The 19,542-nt window shown below is 47.0% G+C and overlaps 1 protein-coding gene across 2 annotated transcripts in view; it reads left to right on the plus strand.

Annotated features, from left to right (window-relative positions):
• zfc3h1 (zinc finger C3H1-type containing) overlaps nucleotides 1-19,542 on the plus strand; it is a 67,471-nt gene that overhangs the window by 21,965 nt on the left and 25,964 nt on the right. For both annotated transcript variants that reach the window (XM_077245539.1, XM_077245540.1), the window contains exons 18-24: nucleotides 336-457; nucleotides 533-634; nucleotides 714-836; nucleotides 4,360-4,534; nucleotides 11,905-12,091; nucleotides 12,271-12,471; nucleotides 13,777-13,999. In XM_077245539.1, the coding sequence (XP_077101654.1) occupies nucleotides 336-457; nucleotides 533-634; nucleotides 714-836; nucleotides 4,360-4,534; nucleotides 11,905-12,091; nucleotides 12,271-12,471; nucleotides 13,777-13,999 (1,133 nt within the window). The remainder of the gene's footprint in view (nucleotides 1-335; nucleotides 458-532; nucleotides 635-713; nucleotides 837-4,359; nucleotides 4,535-11,904; nucleotides 12,092-12,270; nucleotides 12,472-13,776; nucleotides 14,000-19,542) is intronic.

Below are 19,542 nucleotides of genomic sequence, written 5' to 3' on the forward strand. Positions count from 1 at the left end.
ATTAAGTGCTAGATTAATCGATTACAAAAAGAATCGATAGCTGCAGCCCTAGTTGAGTGCGTGTCTGAAGCAGAGTGTGTGTTGAGTGCGTGTCTGAAGCGGAGTGTGTGTGTTGAGTCTGTGGCTGAAGCAGTGTGCGTGTCTGAAGCGGAGTGTGTGTGTTTAGTCTGTGTCTGAAGCAGTGTGTGTGTCTGAAGCGGAGTGTGTTTGTTGAGTCTGTGGCTGAAGCAGTGTGTGTGTCTGAAGTGGTGTGTTGAATGCGTGTCTGAAGCGGAGTGTGTGTGTGTTGAGTCTGTGGCTGAAGCAGTGTGTGTCTAAAACGGTGTGTGTTTCAGGCAGCACATGAGGAACTGCACGCTCAGCGAGGGCCAGCTCTTCCAGGACCTGCTCTCCTACTGCCTGCCTCTGATTGGCTGCTCGGACGCCAGCACCACCAGTGACATCAGCAGCGCCACAGGTAACAGGTCACATGACCTCTCGGGGCGATCGGCTCAAAGCTGTAGATCATGAGCTCTGACTCTCCTGTCCACAGAGAAGTACATCAAGAAGCTGTTCGGGGCCAATAAGGACCGCATGGGCACGGACCAGAAGGCCGTTCTGCTCGTGAGCAAAGTCAACGAGAGGCTGAAGCACAGTGAGTGCTCATATTTGATGCAGTGTCTGTGTTTGATGGCGTTAGCTTGCGCCATGACTGACCGTTGTGTTTCTGTCAGCTCCTCCCTTCACCACGTATAAGTCCCAGAGGAAGTGGAGACCTGAGTCTCAGAGAGTGAAGAGGTCCAGTCAGGAGGAAGAAGATCACACCAGTGTGGACGTCACCGTTCCTGTCCGACACGGTCAGAGTCCCGCATGATCACATGACTGAGCTGTGAACGTATGATAACATGACTGTTGTGAACATGATCACATGACTGTGCTGTGAGCGTATGATCACACGACTGAGCTGTGAACGTATGATAACATGACTGTTGTGAACATGATCACATGACTGTGCTGTGAACGTATGATCACATGACTGTGCTGTGAACGTATGATCACATGACTGTGCTGTGAACGTATGATCACGTGACTGTGCTGTGAGCGTATGATCACACGACCGAGCTGTGAGCGTATGATCACACGACTGTGCTGTGAACGTATGATCACACGACTGTGCTGTGAACGTATGATCACACGACTGTGCTGTGAACGTATGATCACACGACCGAGCTGTGAGCGTATGATCACACGACTGAGCTGTGAACGTATGATCACACGACTGAGCTGTGAACGTATGATCACATGACTGCTGTGAGCGTAAGATCACATGACTGTGATGTGAGTGTATGATCACACGACTGTGCTGTGGACGTATGATCACGACTGTGCTGTGAACGTTTTATCACGTGACTGCTGTGAGTTGGATCACACGACTGAGCTGTGAGCGTATGATCACACGACTGAGCTGTGAACGTATGATCACACGACTGTGCTGTGAGCGTATGATCACACGACTGAGCTGTGAGCGTATGATCACACGACTGAGCTGTGAACGTATGATCACACGACTGAGCTGTGAACGTATGATCACACGACTGTGCTGTGAACGTATGATCACACGACTGTGCTGTGAACGTATGATCACACGACTGAGCTGTGAACGTATGATCACACGACTGAGCTGTGAACGTATGATCACACGACTGAGCTGTGAACGTATGATCACACGACTGTGCTGTGAACGTATGATCACACGACTGTGCTGTGAACGTATGATCACACGACTGAGCTGTGAACGTATGATCACACGACTGAGCTGTGAACGTATGATCACACGACTGAGCTGTGAACGTATGATCACACGACTGAGCTGTGAACGTATGATCACACGACTGTGCTGTGAACGTATGATCACACGACTGAGCTGTGAACGTATGATCACACGACTGTGCTGTGAACGTATGATCACACGACTGAGCTGTGAACGTATGATCACACGACTGTGCTGTGAACGTATGATCACACGACTGAGCTGTGAACGTATGATCACACGACTGAGCTGTGAACGTATGATCACACGACTGTGCTGTGAACGTATGATCACACGACTGTGCTGTGAACGTATGATTACACGACTGTGTCGGAACGTATGATCACACGACTGTGCTGTGAACGTATGATCACACGACCGAGCTGTGAACGTATGATCACACGACCGAGCTGTGAACGTATGATCACACGACCGAGCTGTGAACGTATGATCACACGACTGTGCTGTGAGCGTATGATCACACGACTGTGCTGTGAACGTATGATCACACGACTGAGCTGTGAACGTATGATCACACGACTGAGCTGTGAACGTATGATCACACGACTGAGCTGTGAACGTATGATCACACGACTGAGCTGTGAACGTATGATCACACGACTGAGCTGTGAGCGTATGATCACACGACTGAGCTGTGAACGTATGATCACACGACCGAGCTGTGAACGCATGATCACACGACTGTGCTGTGAACGTATGATCACACGACTGAGCTGTGAACGTATGATCACACGACCGAGCTGTGAGCGTATGATCACACGACTGAGCTGTGAACGTATGATCACACGACTGAGCTGTGAACGTATGATCACACGACTGAGCTGTGAACGTATGATCACACGACTGTGCTGTGAACGTATGATCACACGACTGAGCTGTGAACGTATGATCACACGACTGTGCTGTGAACGTATGATCACACGACTGAGCTGTGAACGTATGATCACACGACTGAGCTGTGAACGTATGATCACACGACTGTGCTGTGAACGTATGATCACACGACTGAGCTGTGAACGTATGATCACACGACTGTGCTGTGAACGTATGATCACACGACTGAGCTGTGAACGTATGATCACACGACTGTGCTGTGAACGTATGATCACACGACCGAGCTGTGAGCGTATGATCACACGACTGAGCTGTGAACGTATGATCACACGACTGAGCTGTGAACGTATGATCACACGACTGTGCTGTGAACGTATGATCACACGACTGAGCTGTGAACGTATGATCACACGACTGTGCTGTGAACGTATGATCACACGACTGAGCTGTGAACGTATGATCACACGACTGTGCTGTGAACGTATGATCACACGACTGAGCTGTGAACGTATGATCACACGACTGTGCTGTGAACTTATGATCACACGACTGAGCTGTGAACGTATGATCACACGACTGAGCTGTGAACGTATGATCACACGACTGAGCTGTGAACGTATGATCACACGACTGAGCTGTGAACGTATGATCACACGACTGAGCTGTGAACGTATGATCACACGACTGAGCTGTGAACGTATGATCACACGACTGTGCTGTGAACGTATGATCACACGACTGAGCTGTGAACGTATGATCACACGACTGTGCTGTGAACGTATGATCACACGACTGAGCTGTGAACGTATGATCACACGACTGTGCTGTGAACGTATGATCACACGACCGAGCTGTGAGCGTATGATCACACGACTGAGCTGTGAACGTATGATCACACGACTGAGCTGTGAACGTATGATCACACGACTGTGCTGTGAACGTATGATCACACGACTGAGCTGTGAACGTATGATCACACGACTGTGCTGTGAACGTATGATCACACGACTGAGCTGTGAACGTATGATCACACGACTGTGCTGTGAACATATGATCACACGACTGAGCTGTGAACGTATGATCACACGACTGTGCTGTGAACTTATGATCACACGACTGAGCTGTGAACGTATGATCACACGACTGAGCTGTGAACGTATGATCACACGACTGAGCTGTGAACGTATGATCACACGACTGAGCTGTGAACGTATGATCACACGACTGTGCTGTGAACGTATGATCACACGACTGAGCTGTGAACGTATGATCACACGACTGAGCTGTGAACGTATGATCACACGACTGTGCTGTGAACGTATGATCACACGACTGTGCTGTGAACGTATGATCACACGACTGAGCTGTGAACGTATGATCACACGACTGAGCTGTGAGCGTATGATCACACGACTGTGCTGTGAACGTATGATCACACGACTGTGCTGTGAACGTATGATCACACGACTGTGCTGTGAACGTATGATCACACGACTGAGCTGTGAACGTATGATCACACGACTGAGCTGTGAGCGTATGATCACACGACTGTGCTGTGAACGTATGATCACACGACTGAGCTGTGAACGTATGATCACACGACTGTGCTGTGAACGTATGATCACACGACTGTGCTGTGAACGTATGATCACACGACTGTGCTGTGGACGTATGATCACGTGACTGAATGCGTGACGTGTGTTGCGCTCTGACAGATGGCGTGCAGGAGCGCTGGCCGTGGGCCGATGTGTGTGTGACGCAGGATGACAAGCGCTACTTCGCCAGTGAGACGGATGACATCAGTAACCTGGAGACCAGCGTGCTGGAGAGCCCCAACCACGTGCAGCTGTGGATCAAACTGGCCTTCAAATACCTCAATCAGAAAGACACGTGAGTGCTGTGCCACACCACTGGGTTCAGACTGGGAACTAAACTACTCCTGTCATGCTTTCAGTACCTTATTTATAAAGGTGTGTGTTAGGGCTGTCAAAATGGCTGAAAAGCTCAAATTCGAGTTTCTTTCTTAAATATTAACAAAATTCGAATTATATTCGAATTCTTAAGGAAATGCTTAATGTTAGAGGATAAGAGTTCTGTATTGTCTCCTACGTCCACAAGAGGGCGCAAGCGAGCGCAATAAGCAAATATAAACCAAATCAAGCATCGCATCTTTTATTGAAATGAAACAACATTCACATTTTATAGTGCATTAACTTTTGAAACAATTGATTTTAGATCAAATATAATTTCCTTAATGTGTATGCAGTGGAAATTAGGTTACAATAGTGTGTAAAACTGTTTGTGCAAACAGTAACCTGAGAAAACACACTTCAACACACAGCATAATGAATGACATGAACACACAACAGCAAACTGCCATTCAGAAACACACACTTCTACTCACTACATCTACATATACACTCTCACACACACACTCACTTCTGCTCACTACATCTACATATACACTCACACACACACACACACTCACTTCTACTCACTACATCTACATATACACTCACTCACACTCACTTCTACTCACTACATCTACATATACACTCACTCACACACACACACTCACTTCTACTCACTACATCTACATATACACTCACACACACACACACACTCACTTCTACTCACTACATATACATATACACTCACACACACTCACTCACACTCACTTCTACTCACTACATCTACATATACACTCACACACACACACACACACACTCACTTCTACTCACTACATATACACTCACACACACACTCACTTCTACTAACTACATATACAATCTCACACACTCACTCACACACACACTCACTTCTACTCACTACATATACACTCACACACACTCACTTCTACTCACTACATCTACATATACACTCTCACTCACTCACACACACACTCACTTCTACTCACTACATCTACATATACACTCTCACTCACTCACACACACACTCACTTCTACTCACTACATCTACATATACACTCTCACACACTCACTCACACTCACTTCTACTCACTACATCTACATATACACTCTCACACACTCACTCACACTCACTTCTACTCACTACATATACACTCACACACACACTCACTTCTACTAACTACATATACATATACACTCTCACACACACACTCACACACACACACTCACTTCTACTCACTACATCTACATATACACTCTCACACACACACTCACACACACACACTCACTTCTACTAACTACATATACATATACACTCTCACTCACACTCACACACTCACTTCTACTCACTACATCTACATATACACTCTCACTCACACACACACACTCACTTCTACTCACTACATCTAAATATACACTCTCACACACTCACACACACTCACTTCTACTCACTACATCTACACTCACACACACTCACACACACACACTCACTTCTACTAACTACATATACATATACACTCTCACACACACACTCACTTCTACTCACTACATATACACTCACACACACACACTCACTTCTACTAACTACATCTACATATACACTCTCGAAAACACACACACACACACACACACACTCACTTCTACTCACTACATCTACACTCACACACACACTCACTTCTACTCACTACATCTACACTCTCACACACACACACTCACACACACACTCACTTCTACTCACTACATCTACATATACACACTCACACACACACCCACTTCTACTCACTACATCTACATATACACTCTCACACACTCACACACACTCACTTCTACTCACTACATCTACATATACACTCTCACACACTCACACTCACTCACTTCTACTCACTACATCTACATATACACACTCACACACACACTCACTTCTACTCACTACATCTACATATACACTCTCACACACTCACACTCACTCACTTCTACTAACTACATCTACATATACACTCTCACACACTCACTCACACTCACTTCTACTCGCTACATATACACTCACACACACACACACACTCACTTCTACTCGCTACGTATACATATACACTCTCACTCACACACACACACTCACTTCTACTCACTACATCTACATATACACTCTCACACACACACACACACTCACTTCTACTCACTACATCTACATATACACTCTCACACACTCACACACACTCACTTCTACTCACTACATATACACTCACTTCTACTAACTACATATACATATACACTCTCACACACACACTCACACACACACTCACTTCTACTAACTACATATACATATACACTCTCACACACACACTCACACACACACGCTCACTTCTACTAACTACATATACATATACACTATCACACACACACACACACACACTCACTTCTACTCACTACATATACACTCACACACACACTCACTTCTACTAACTACATATACATATACACTCTCACACACACTCACACACACACTCACACACACTCACTTCTACTCACTACATATACACTCACACACTCACTTCTACTAACTACATATACATATACACTCTCACACACACACTCACACACACACACACTCACTTCTACTAACTACATATACATATACACTATCACACACACACACACACACTCACTTCTACTCACTACATCTACACTCATACACACACTCACTTCTACTAACTACATCTACATATACACTCTCACAAACACACACACACACACACACACTCACTTCTACTCACTACATATACACTCTCACACACTCACTCACACACACACTCACTTCTACTCACTACATCTACATATACACTCACACACTCACTCACACTCACTTCTACTCACTACATCTACATATACACTCTCACACACACACACACACACACACTCCTACTGACTACATATACACTCACACACACACTCACTTCTACTAACTACATATACACTCACACACACACACTCACTTCTTCTCACTACATCTACATATACACTCTCACTCACTCACACACACACTCACTTCTACTCACTACATATACACTCACACACACACACTCACTTCTACTCACTACATCTACATATGCACTCTCACTCACTCACACACACACTCACTTCTACTCACTACATCTACATATACACTCACACACTCACTCACACACACACTCACAAACACACTCACTTCTACTCACTACATCTACATATACACTCTCACACACTCACTCACACTCACTTCTACTCACTACATATACACTCACACACACACTCACTTCTACTAACTACATATACATATACACTCTCACTCACACACACACACACTCACACTCACTTCTACTCACTACATCTACACTCACACACACACTCACTTCTACTCACTACATCTACATATACACTCTCACTCACACACACACACTCACTTCTACTCACTACATCTACATATACACTCTCACACACACACTCACACACACACACACTCACTTCTACTCACTACATCTACATATACACTCTCACACACTCACACACACTCACTCACTTCTACTCACTACATATACACTCACACACACACTCACTTCTACTAACTACATATACATATACACTCTCACACACTCACACACACATCACTCACTTCTACTCACTACATATACACTCACACACACACTCACTTCTACTAACTACATATACATATACACTCTCACGCTCACACTCACACACTCACTTCTACTCACTACATCTACATATACACTCTCACACACCACACTCATACACTCACACACACTTCTACTAACTACATATACATATACACTCTCACACACACACTCACTTCTACTCACTACATATACACTCACACACACACTCACTTCTACTAACTACATCTACATATACACTCTCACAAACACACACACACACACACACTCACTTCTACTCACTACATCTACACTCACACACACACTCACTTCTACTCACTACATCTACACTCTCACACACACACACTCACACACACTCACTTCTACTCACTACATCTACATATACACTCTCACTCACACACACACTCACACACACACCCACTTCTACTCACTACATCTACATATACACTCTCACACACTCACACACACTCACTTCTACTCACTACATCTACATATACACTCACTCACTTCTACTCACTACATCTACATATACACTCACACACACACCCACTTCTACTCACTTCTACTCACTACATCTACATATACACACTCACACACACACCCACTTCTACTCACTACATCTACATATACACTATCACACACTCACACACACACTCACTTCTACTAACTACATCTACATATACACTCTCACACACTCACTCACACTCACTTCTACTCGCTACATTTACACTCACACACACACACACTCACTTCTACTCGCTACGTATACATATACACTCACACACACACACTCACTTCTACTCACTACATCTACATATACACTCACACACACACTCACACACACACCCACTTCTACTCACTACATCTACATATACTCTCTCACACACTCACACACACACTCACTTCTACTCACTACATATACACTCACACTCACACACACACACTCACTTCTACTCGCTACATATACACTCACTCACACTCACTTCTACTCGCTACATATACACTCACACACACACACTCACTTCTACTCGCTACGTATACATATACACTCACTCACACACACACTCACTTCTACTCATTACATCTACATATACACTCACTCACACACACACACTCACTTCTACTCGCTACGTATACACTCACACACACACTCACTTCTACTCATTACATCTACATATACACTCACTCACACACACACACTCACTTCTACTCATTACATCTACATATACACTCACTCACACACACACACACTTCTACTCACTACATCTACATATACACTCTCACACACACACACACACACACACACTCACTTCTACTCACTACGTATACAATCACACACACTCACTTCTACTAGCTACATACACTCTCACATACACTCACTTCTACTCGCTACATATACACTCATACACACACACACACTTCTACTCGCTACGTATACATATACACTCTCACTCACACACACACACACTCACTTCTACTCACTAAATATACACTCACACACACACACTCACTTCTACTCACTACATCTACATATACACTCTCACTCACACACACACACTCACTTCTACTCGCTACATCTACATATACACACACTCACTACACACACTCACACACACTCACTTCTACTCGCTACATATACACACACACACACTCACTTCTACTCGCTACGTATACATATACACTCTCACTCACACACACACACTCACTTCTACTCGCTACATATACACTAACACACACAGACACTCACGTCTACTCGCTACATCTACATATACACTCTCACTCACACACACACACACACACACTCACTTCTACTCACTACATCTACATATACACTCACTCACACACACACACTCACTTCTACTCTCTACATCTACATATACACTCTCACACACACTCACTTCTACTCGCTACGTATACACTCACACACACTCACTTCTACTCGCTACATATACACTCACACACACACTCACTTCTACTCTCTACATCTACATATACACTCTCACACACACTCACTTCTACTCGCTACGTATACACTCACACACACTCACTTCTACTCGCTACATATACACTCACACACACACTCACTTCTACTCACTTCGTATACATATACACTCTCACTCACACACACACACACTCACTTCTACTCGCTACATCTACATATACACTCTCACTCACTCACACACAATCACTTCTACTCACTACATATACACACTTACACACACACTCACTTCTACTCACTACGTATACACTCACACACACTCACTTCTACTCGCTACATATACATATACACTCTCACTCACACACACACACACTCACTTCTACTCGCTACATCTACATATACACACACTCACAATCACTTCTACTCGCTACATATACACTCACACACACTCACTTCTACTCACTACGTATACATATACACTCTCACTCACACACACACACTCACTTCTACTCGCTAATTCTACATATACACACACTCACTTCTACTCGCTACATATACATATACACTCTCACTCACACACACACACACTCACTTCTACTCGCTACATATACACTCACACACACACACACTCACGTCTACTCGCTACATCTACATATACACTCTCACTCACACACACACACACTCACTTCTACTCGCTACATATACACTCACACACACACTCACTTCTACTCACTACGTATACATATACACTCTCACTCACACACTCACTTTTACTAGCTACATCTACATATACACACACTCACTTGTACTCGCTACATATACACTCTCACTCACACACACACACTCACTTCTACTCGCTACATATACACTATCACACACACACTCACTTCTATTCGCTACATATACACTCTCACACACTCACTTCTACTCGCTACGTATACATATACACTCTCACACACACACACACACACACTCACTTCTACTCACTACATATACACTCACTCACTTCTACTTACTACATATAAACTCACTCTCTCACACACTCATTTCTACTTACTACATCTAAATATTGATCATCACAAACACCAGACGCTCTTGATCTGAGAACTTTCTGTTCACAGCGTTTCAGCTGATGAACACACACACACACACATATGCTGATTGCTTGTGTCGCTGCACCATTTTTGCCTCCAACTGAGTGTTTTGTCAGCAGGAAGAACCTTTTCCCACCATTTTTCACATTAGCAACACAGCTGCACAAAACACACCGCATCAGTTACATCATCATCATCATCATATCTCGAGCGCCTCAACGCACCAAAAACTTGGATGCATGTTTTTTGCATTCGAATGTGCAGGTTTTTTTTATTCGACGAATATTCGAAATTCAAATTTTTATTTGACAGCCTTAGTGCGTCTAGTATTTTTCTTTTCTGCCTGCTTTCCATTCGCACTGTTGATGGTTCACAGTAGGGTTTAGTTTGTTCAGTTTATTATCATTTTTATTTCATTAAATCACATCGTTTGGAGTTTGATAAACACAATAAGTCACAAATCCAGCTTTATTTCAAATATCGTGCATAATTTTCTAATGTAACAGTTGGCTGCTATTGTGTTGCATCATCCTCCTCCTCCTCTGTGTGTGTGTGTGTGTGTGTGTGTGTGTGTGTGTGTGTGTGTGTGTGTGTGTGTGTGTGTGTGTGTGTGTGTGTGTGTGTGTGTGTGTAGCTCTGTGTCGGAGTGTCTGGACGCGGCGCTGAACACGCTGTCGCGCGCGCTGGAGGATAACCGCGAGCAGGCTGAGGTGTGGTGCCACTACCTGACGCTGTTCTCGCGGCGAGCCAGCAGGGAGGAGCTGCAGGAGATGTGTGAGATGGCAGTCGAGCACGCGCCACACTACGACGTCTGGTGGACCGTGAGTCTAGTGCTCGCTTCCTGAACCAAAAATAATCATCAACTGCCTTTTTTAGCATGACTCCAAGGTCGTGAAATGATAACTGTGACTATATTAACATGCAATATAGATGACGAAAAAGACAAGATTTAAATGTAGTTAAAAAATATAAACAGACGAGAGCTGTGGTTCTGTTGTAGTACATGAGCGTGGAGAGCGCCTACGAGGGCAAGGACTACGTGTGCGGGCGTCTGATCGAGCACCTGCTGGCGGCGTCACGTGACCCTTCACATGACCTTGGGCCAGATGTGCGCTCCTTCCAGCTGCTGGAGTCGCTGCTGTTCAGGGTCCAGCTCAGTGTGTTCAGCGGCCGGCACACCAGCGCGAGAAACACACTCAAGGTCACACACTTATTCTAGTCTACTGGTTTAGATTGCATGTGATGGCTGATTTATATCTCATCCAGTGTTGTTGATAACTCTCTGTACAATAAGCTCTCGTTTGTTAACATTAGTGTGTTAACTAACAGTGAACAATATATTTGTACAACCTTTATTGAATACAGTTATTCATTATTAGTTCATGATAGTTCACCGTGCATTAACTAATGTTAACAGATATAACTTTCGATTTTAATAATGTATTAGTAAATGTTGAGATTAACATTGTTTAGAAGTGTTTTTGGTTAAACTTTTTAAATTAGTGTCCTTGTTAGTGTAATTATACAGTAGGTACTTACTATAGGTTAGGGTTAAATTCTTGTAATTATGCTTAATTTACAATTATATTACTATTGTAATAGGGATGCTCATTACGGTTAATTTTCCCGACCGACAACCGCCGCTCTTTATCTGAGTATAAAATTAAATTAAATTTTTAGTAGTAAATAAAAATAAAATTAACGAGTGTCTGTGACCCAATAAAAATACCAAAAAAAGTGTCATGGGTTTATATTAATGTGCAAACAGCAGCATACAGAAATAATTCACAAATTAAGATGACAAAAAGAAAACTCTGAAACCGTTTGAAGCTTAGAAAAACCGCAGTTTGTTTTCAGTCAGATTACGTTTTTTCGTCAAATAAAAATATCAGGCCTACCTCAGTCCACACCTTGTCTAGTTTTTATTTTTTTTAAAGTACCATGTCTCATACCTTCAAACTACCGGTAGTCGCTTATTAGCAACGTCGCGTTGTTTTTGTTATATTTCACCGACAAAAATGGTTCCGAAGGTAAGCAACATCTGTTGCGGTGTTTTGTTACTGAATGATTCAGCGTTTTGAACAAATCTTTTGTATGAGTGACTCAATGATTCACTAATTAAGACGGTCACTTGCCGCCACCTATTGGCGGTTCAGTTTTATGTTTAAGTCTTGCATTTTTTTTTATTTTTATATTCAAAAATGACAAGCACATATCATTACTAAATAACTCAAATGAAAACTGAAATTATAAAAAATAAAAGCAAATTCATAATATTAATAAATGCTATACATAAACATATTTATGTGACTGTTCAGACTGTCTTAAGAACTAGTTTGGCTTCAGATTGAAATCTAACTTTTGGTGTAGTGAATTGTAAAGTTTTATATGACTAAGATGTAAGATGAGTCAACAGTTCATGGAAGCGGGTTCTGATCATAGACGTACACTAGCGGTCTCAGGGCATTGTTTGTAAACGAGGTTGTGTGTGTGTGTGTTGCTGCAGAGCGCGCTGGACTCGAGCATGTCGGGTCACCTGACCGTGGCGGACCGCTGTCTGGCCTGGCTCTCCTACATCCACCTGGTGGAGTTCTGCCGTCTGCCGCCCTCGCTGTACGACCCGGCCAGCTCCAGCCCGTCCAGGATGGTGTGCACAGACTCCTTCCTCATCCCCTGGAGCCCGGCCCGACGTGCCCACACACCTAACACCATCATCAGCCTGTTCACAGGTGACCCCCCCACATCACACGCACACACACACCATCATCAGCCTGTTCACAGGTGACCCCCCCACATCACACACACACCATCATCAGCCTGTTCACAGGTGACCCCCCCACATCACACACACACCATCATCAGCCTGTTCACAGGTGACCCCCCCACATCACACACACACCATCATCAGCCTGTTCACAGGTGACCCCCCCCCACATCACACACACACACCATCATCAGCCTGTTCACAGGTGACCCTGCCGACATCACACACACACACACACACCATCATCAGCCTGTTCACAGGTGACCCTGCCCACATCACACACACACACACACACACCATCATCAGCCTGTTCACAGGTGACCCTGCCGACATCACACGCACACACACCATCATCAGCCTGTTCACAGGTGACCCTGCCCACATCACACACACACACACACGCCATCATCAGCCTGGTCACAGGTGACCCTGCCCACATTACACACACACACACACACACACCATCATCAGCCTGTTCACAGGTGACCCTGCCCACATCACACACACACCATCATCAGCCTGTTCAAAGGTGACCCTGCCCACATCACACACACACACACACACACACACGCCATCATCAGCCTGGTCACAGGTGACCCTGCCCACATTACACACACACACACACACACACACACACACACCATCATCAGCCTGTTCACAGGTGACCCTGCCCACATCACACACACACCATCATCAGCCTGTTCAAAGGTGACCCTGCCCACATCACACACACACCATCATCAGCCTGTTCAAAGGTGACCCTGCCCACATCACACACACACACACACGCCATCATCAGCCTGGTCACAGGTGACCCTGCCCACATTACACACACACACACACACACACACCATCATCAGCCTGTTCACAGGTGACCCTGCCCACATCACACACACACCATCATCAGCCTGTTCACAGGTGACCCTGCCCACATCACACACACACCATCATCAGCCTGTTCACAGGTGACCCTGCCGACATCACACGCACACACACACACACAAACACACCATCATCAGCCTGTTCACAGGTGACCCTGCCGACATCACACGCACACACACCATCATCAGCCTGGTCACAGGTGACCCTGCCCACATCACACGCACACCATCATCAGCCTGTTCACAGGTGACCCTGCCCACATCACACACACACACCATCATCAGCCTGTTCACAGGTGACCCCCCCACATCACACACACACACCATCATCATCAGCCTGTTCACAGGTGACCCTGCCCACATCACACACAGACCATCATCAGCCTGTTCACAGGTGACCCTGCCGACATCACACGCACACACACCATCATCAGCCTGTTCACAGGTGACCCTGCCGACATCACACACACACACACACACACACACACACACACACACACACACACACCATCATCAGCCTGTTCACAGGTGACCCTGCCCACATCACAAACACACCATCATCAGCCTGTTCAAAGGTGACCCTGCCCACATCACACACACACACACACACACACACACACACACACACACACACACACCATCATCAGCCTGTTCACAGGTGACCCTGCCCACATCACACACACACCATCATCAGCCTGTTCACAGGTGACCCTGCCGACATCACACACACACACACCATCATCAGCCTGGTCACAGGTGACCCTGCCCACATCACACACACACACACACAATCATCAGCCTGGTCACAGGTGACCCTGCCCACATCACACACACACACCATCATCAGCCTGTTCAAAGGTGACCCTGCCCACATCACACACGCACACCATCATCAGCCTGTTCACAGGTGACCCTGCCCACATCACACACGCACACCATCATCAGCCTGGTCACAGGTGACCCTGCCCACATCACACACGCACACCATCATCAGCCTGTTCACAGGTGACCCTGCCCACATCACAAACACACCATCATCAGCCTGTTCAAAGGTGACCCTGCCCACATCACACACACACACACACACACACACACACACCATCATCAGCCTGTTCACAGGTGACCCTGCCCACATCACACACACACCATCATCAGCCTGTTCACAGGTGACCCTGCCGACATCACACACACACACACCATCATCAGCCTGGTCACAGGTGACCCTGCCCACATCACACACACACACACACAATCATCAGCCTGGTCACAGGTGACCCTGCCCACATCACACACACACACCATCATCAGCCTGTTCAAAGGTGACCCTGCCCACATCACACGCACACCATCATCAGCCTGTTCACAGGTGACCCTGCCCACATCACACGCACACCATCATCAGCCTGTTCAAAGGTGACCCTGCCCACATCACACACACACCATCATCAGCCTGGTCACAGGTGACCCTGCCCACATCACACGCACACCATCATCAGCCTGTTCACAGGTGACCCTGCCCACATCACACGCACACCATTATCAGCCTGTTCACAGGTGACCCTGCCCACATCACACACACACACCATCATCAGCCTGGTCACAGGTGACCCTGCCCACATCACACGCACACCATTATCAGCCTGTTCAAAGGTGACCCTGCCCACATCACACACACACACCATCATCAGCCTGGTCACAGGTGACCCTGCCCACATCACACACACACCATCATCAGCCTGGTCACAGGTGACCCTGCCCATATCACACGCACACCATCATCAGCCTGGTCACAGGTGACCCTGCCGACATCACACACACACACACACACACACACACACACACACACACACACACACACCATCATCAGCCTGTTCACAGGTGACCCTGCCCACATCACAAACACACCATCATCAGCCTGTTCAAAGGTGACCCTGCCCACATCACACACACACACACACACACACACACACACACACCATCATCAGCCTGTTCACAGGTGACCCTGCCCACATCACACACACACCATCATCAGCCTGTTCACAGGTGACCCTGCCGACATCACACACACACACACCATCATCAGCCTGGTCACAGGTGACCCTGCCCACATCACACACACACACACACAATCATCAGCCTGGTCACAGGTGACCCTGCCCACATCACACACACACACCATCATCAGCCTGTTCAAAGGTGACCCTGCCCACATCACACGCACACCATCATCAGCCTGTTCACAGGTGACCCTGCCCACATCACACGCACACCATCATCAGCCTGTTCACAGGTGACCCTGCCGACATCACACACACACACACCATCATCAGCCTGGTCACAGGTGACCCTGCCCACATCACACACACACACACACAATCATCAGCCTGGTCACAGGTGACCCTGCCCACATCACACACACACCATCATCAGCCTGGTCACAGGTGACCCTGCCCACATCACACGCACACCATCATCAGCCTGTTCACAGGTGACCCTGCCCACATCACACACACACCATCATCAGCCTGGTCACAGGTGACCCTGCCCACATCACACGCACACCATCATCAGCCTGTTCACAGGTGACCCTGCCCACATCACACGCACACCATCATCAGCCTGTTCACAGGTGACCCTGCCCACATCACACGCACACCATTATCAGCCTGTTCACAGGTGACCCTGCCCACATCACACACACACACCATCATCAGCCTGGTCACAGGTGACCCTGCCCACATCACACGCACACCATTATCAGCCTGTTCAAAGGTGACCCTGCCCACATCACACACACACACCATCATCAGCCTGGTCACAGGTGACCCTGCCCACATCACACACACACCATCATCAGCCTGGTCACAGGTGACCCTGCCCATATCACACACACACCATCATCAGCCTGGTCACAGGTGACCCTGCCCACATCACACACACACCATCATCAGCCTGTTCACAGGTGACCCTGCCCACATCACACACACACCATCATCAGCCTGGTCACAGGTGACCCCCCCACATCACACGCACACCATCATCAGCCTGTTCACAGGTGACCCTGCCCACATCACACGCACACACACCATCATCAGCCTGGTCACAGGTGACCCTGCCCACATCACACACACACCATCATCAGCCTGGTCACAGGTGACCCTGCCCACATCACACGCACACCATCATCAGCCTGTTCAAAGGTGACCCTGCCCACATCACACACACACACACACACACACACACACCATCATCAGCCTGTTCACAGGTGACCCTGCCCACATCACACGCACACCATCATCAGCCTGTTCAAAGGTGACCCTGCCCACATCACACACACACACACACACACACACACACCATCATCAGCCTGTTCAAAGGTGACCCTGCCCACATCACACGCACACCATCATCAGCCTGTTCACAGGTGACCCTGCCCACATCACACGCACACCATCATCAGCCTGTTCACAGGTGACCCTGCCCACATCACACGCACACCATCATCAGCCTGTTCACAGGTGACCCTGCCCACATCACAAACACACCATCATCAGCCTGTTCACAGGTGACCCTGCCCACATCACACACACACCATCATCAGCCTGGTCACAGGTGACCCTGCCCACATCACACACACACACCATCATCAGCCTGGTCACAGGTGACCCCCCCACATCACACGCACACCATCATCAGCCTGTTCACAGGTGACCCTGCCCACATCACACGCACACACACCATCATCAGCCTGGTCACAGGTGACCCTGCCCACATCACACACACACCATCATCAGCCTGGTCACAGGTGACCCCCCCACATCACACGCACACCATCATCAGCCTGTTCACAGGTGACCCTGCCCACATCACACGCACACCATCATCAGCCTGTTCAAAGGTGACCCTGCCCACATCACACACACACACACACACACACACCATCATCAGCCTGTTCACAGGTGACCCTGCCCACATCACACGCACACCATCATCAGCCTGTTCAAAGGTGACCCTGCCCACATCACACACACACACACACACACACACACACCATCATCAGCCTGTTCAAAGGTGACCCTGCCCACATCACACGCACACCATCATCAGCCTGTTCACAGGTGACCCTGCCCACATCACACGCACACACACCATCATCAGCCTGTTCAAAGGTGACCCTGCCCACATCACAAACACACCATCATCAGCCTGGTCACAGGTGACCCTGCCCACATCACACGCACACACACCATCATCAGCCTGTTCACAGGTGACCCCCCCACATCACAAACACACCATCATCAGCCTGTTCACAGGTGACCCTGCCCACATCACACGCACACACACCATCATCAGCCTGTTCAAAGGTGACCCTGCCCACATCACACGCACACCATCATCAGCCTGGTCACAGGTGACCCTGCCCACATCACACGCACACACACCATCATCAGCCTGTTTAAAGGTGACCCTGCCCACATCACAAACACACCATCATCAGCCTGGTCACAGGTGACCCTGCCCACATCACACGCACACACACCATCATCAGCCTGTTCAAAGGTGACCCTGCCCACATCACACACACACCATCATCAGCCTGTTCAAAGGTGACCCTGCCCACATCACA

Source organism: Siphateles boraxobius, unplaced genomic scaffold, assembly GCF_051911475.1.
Source record: "Siphateles boraxobius isolate OS27281-9 unplaced genomic scaffold, OSU_SipBor_1 102, whole genome shotgun sequence".
NCBI lineage: Eukaryota > Metazoa > Chordata > Actinopteri > Cypriniformes > Leuciscidae > Siphateles > Siphateles boraxobius.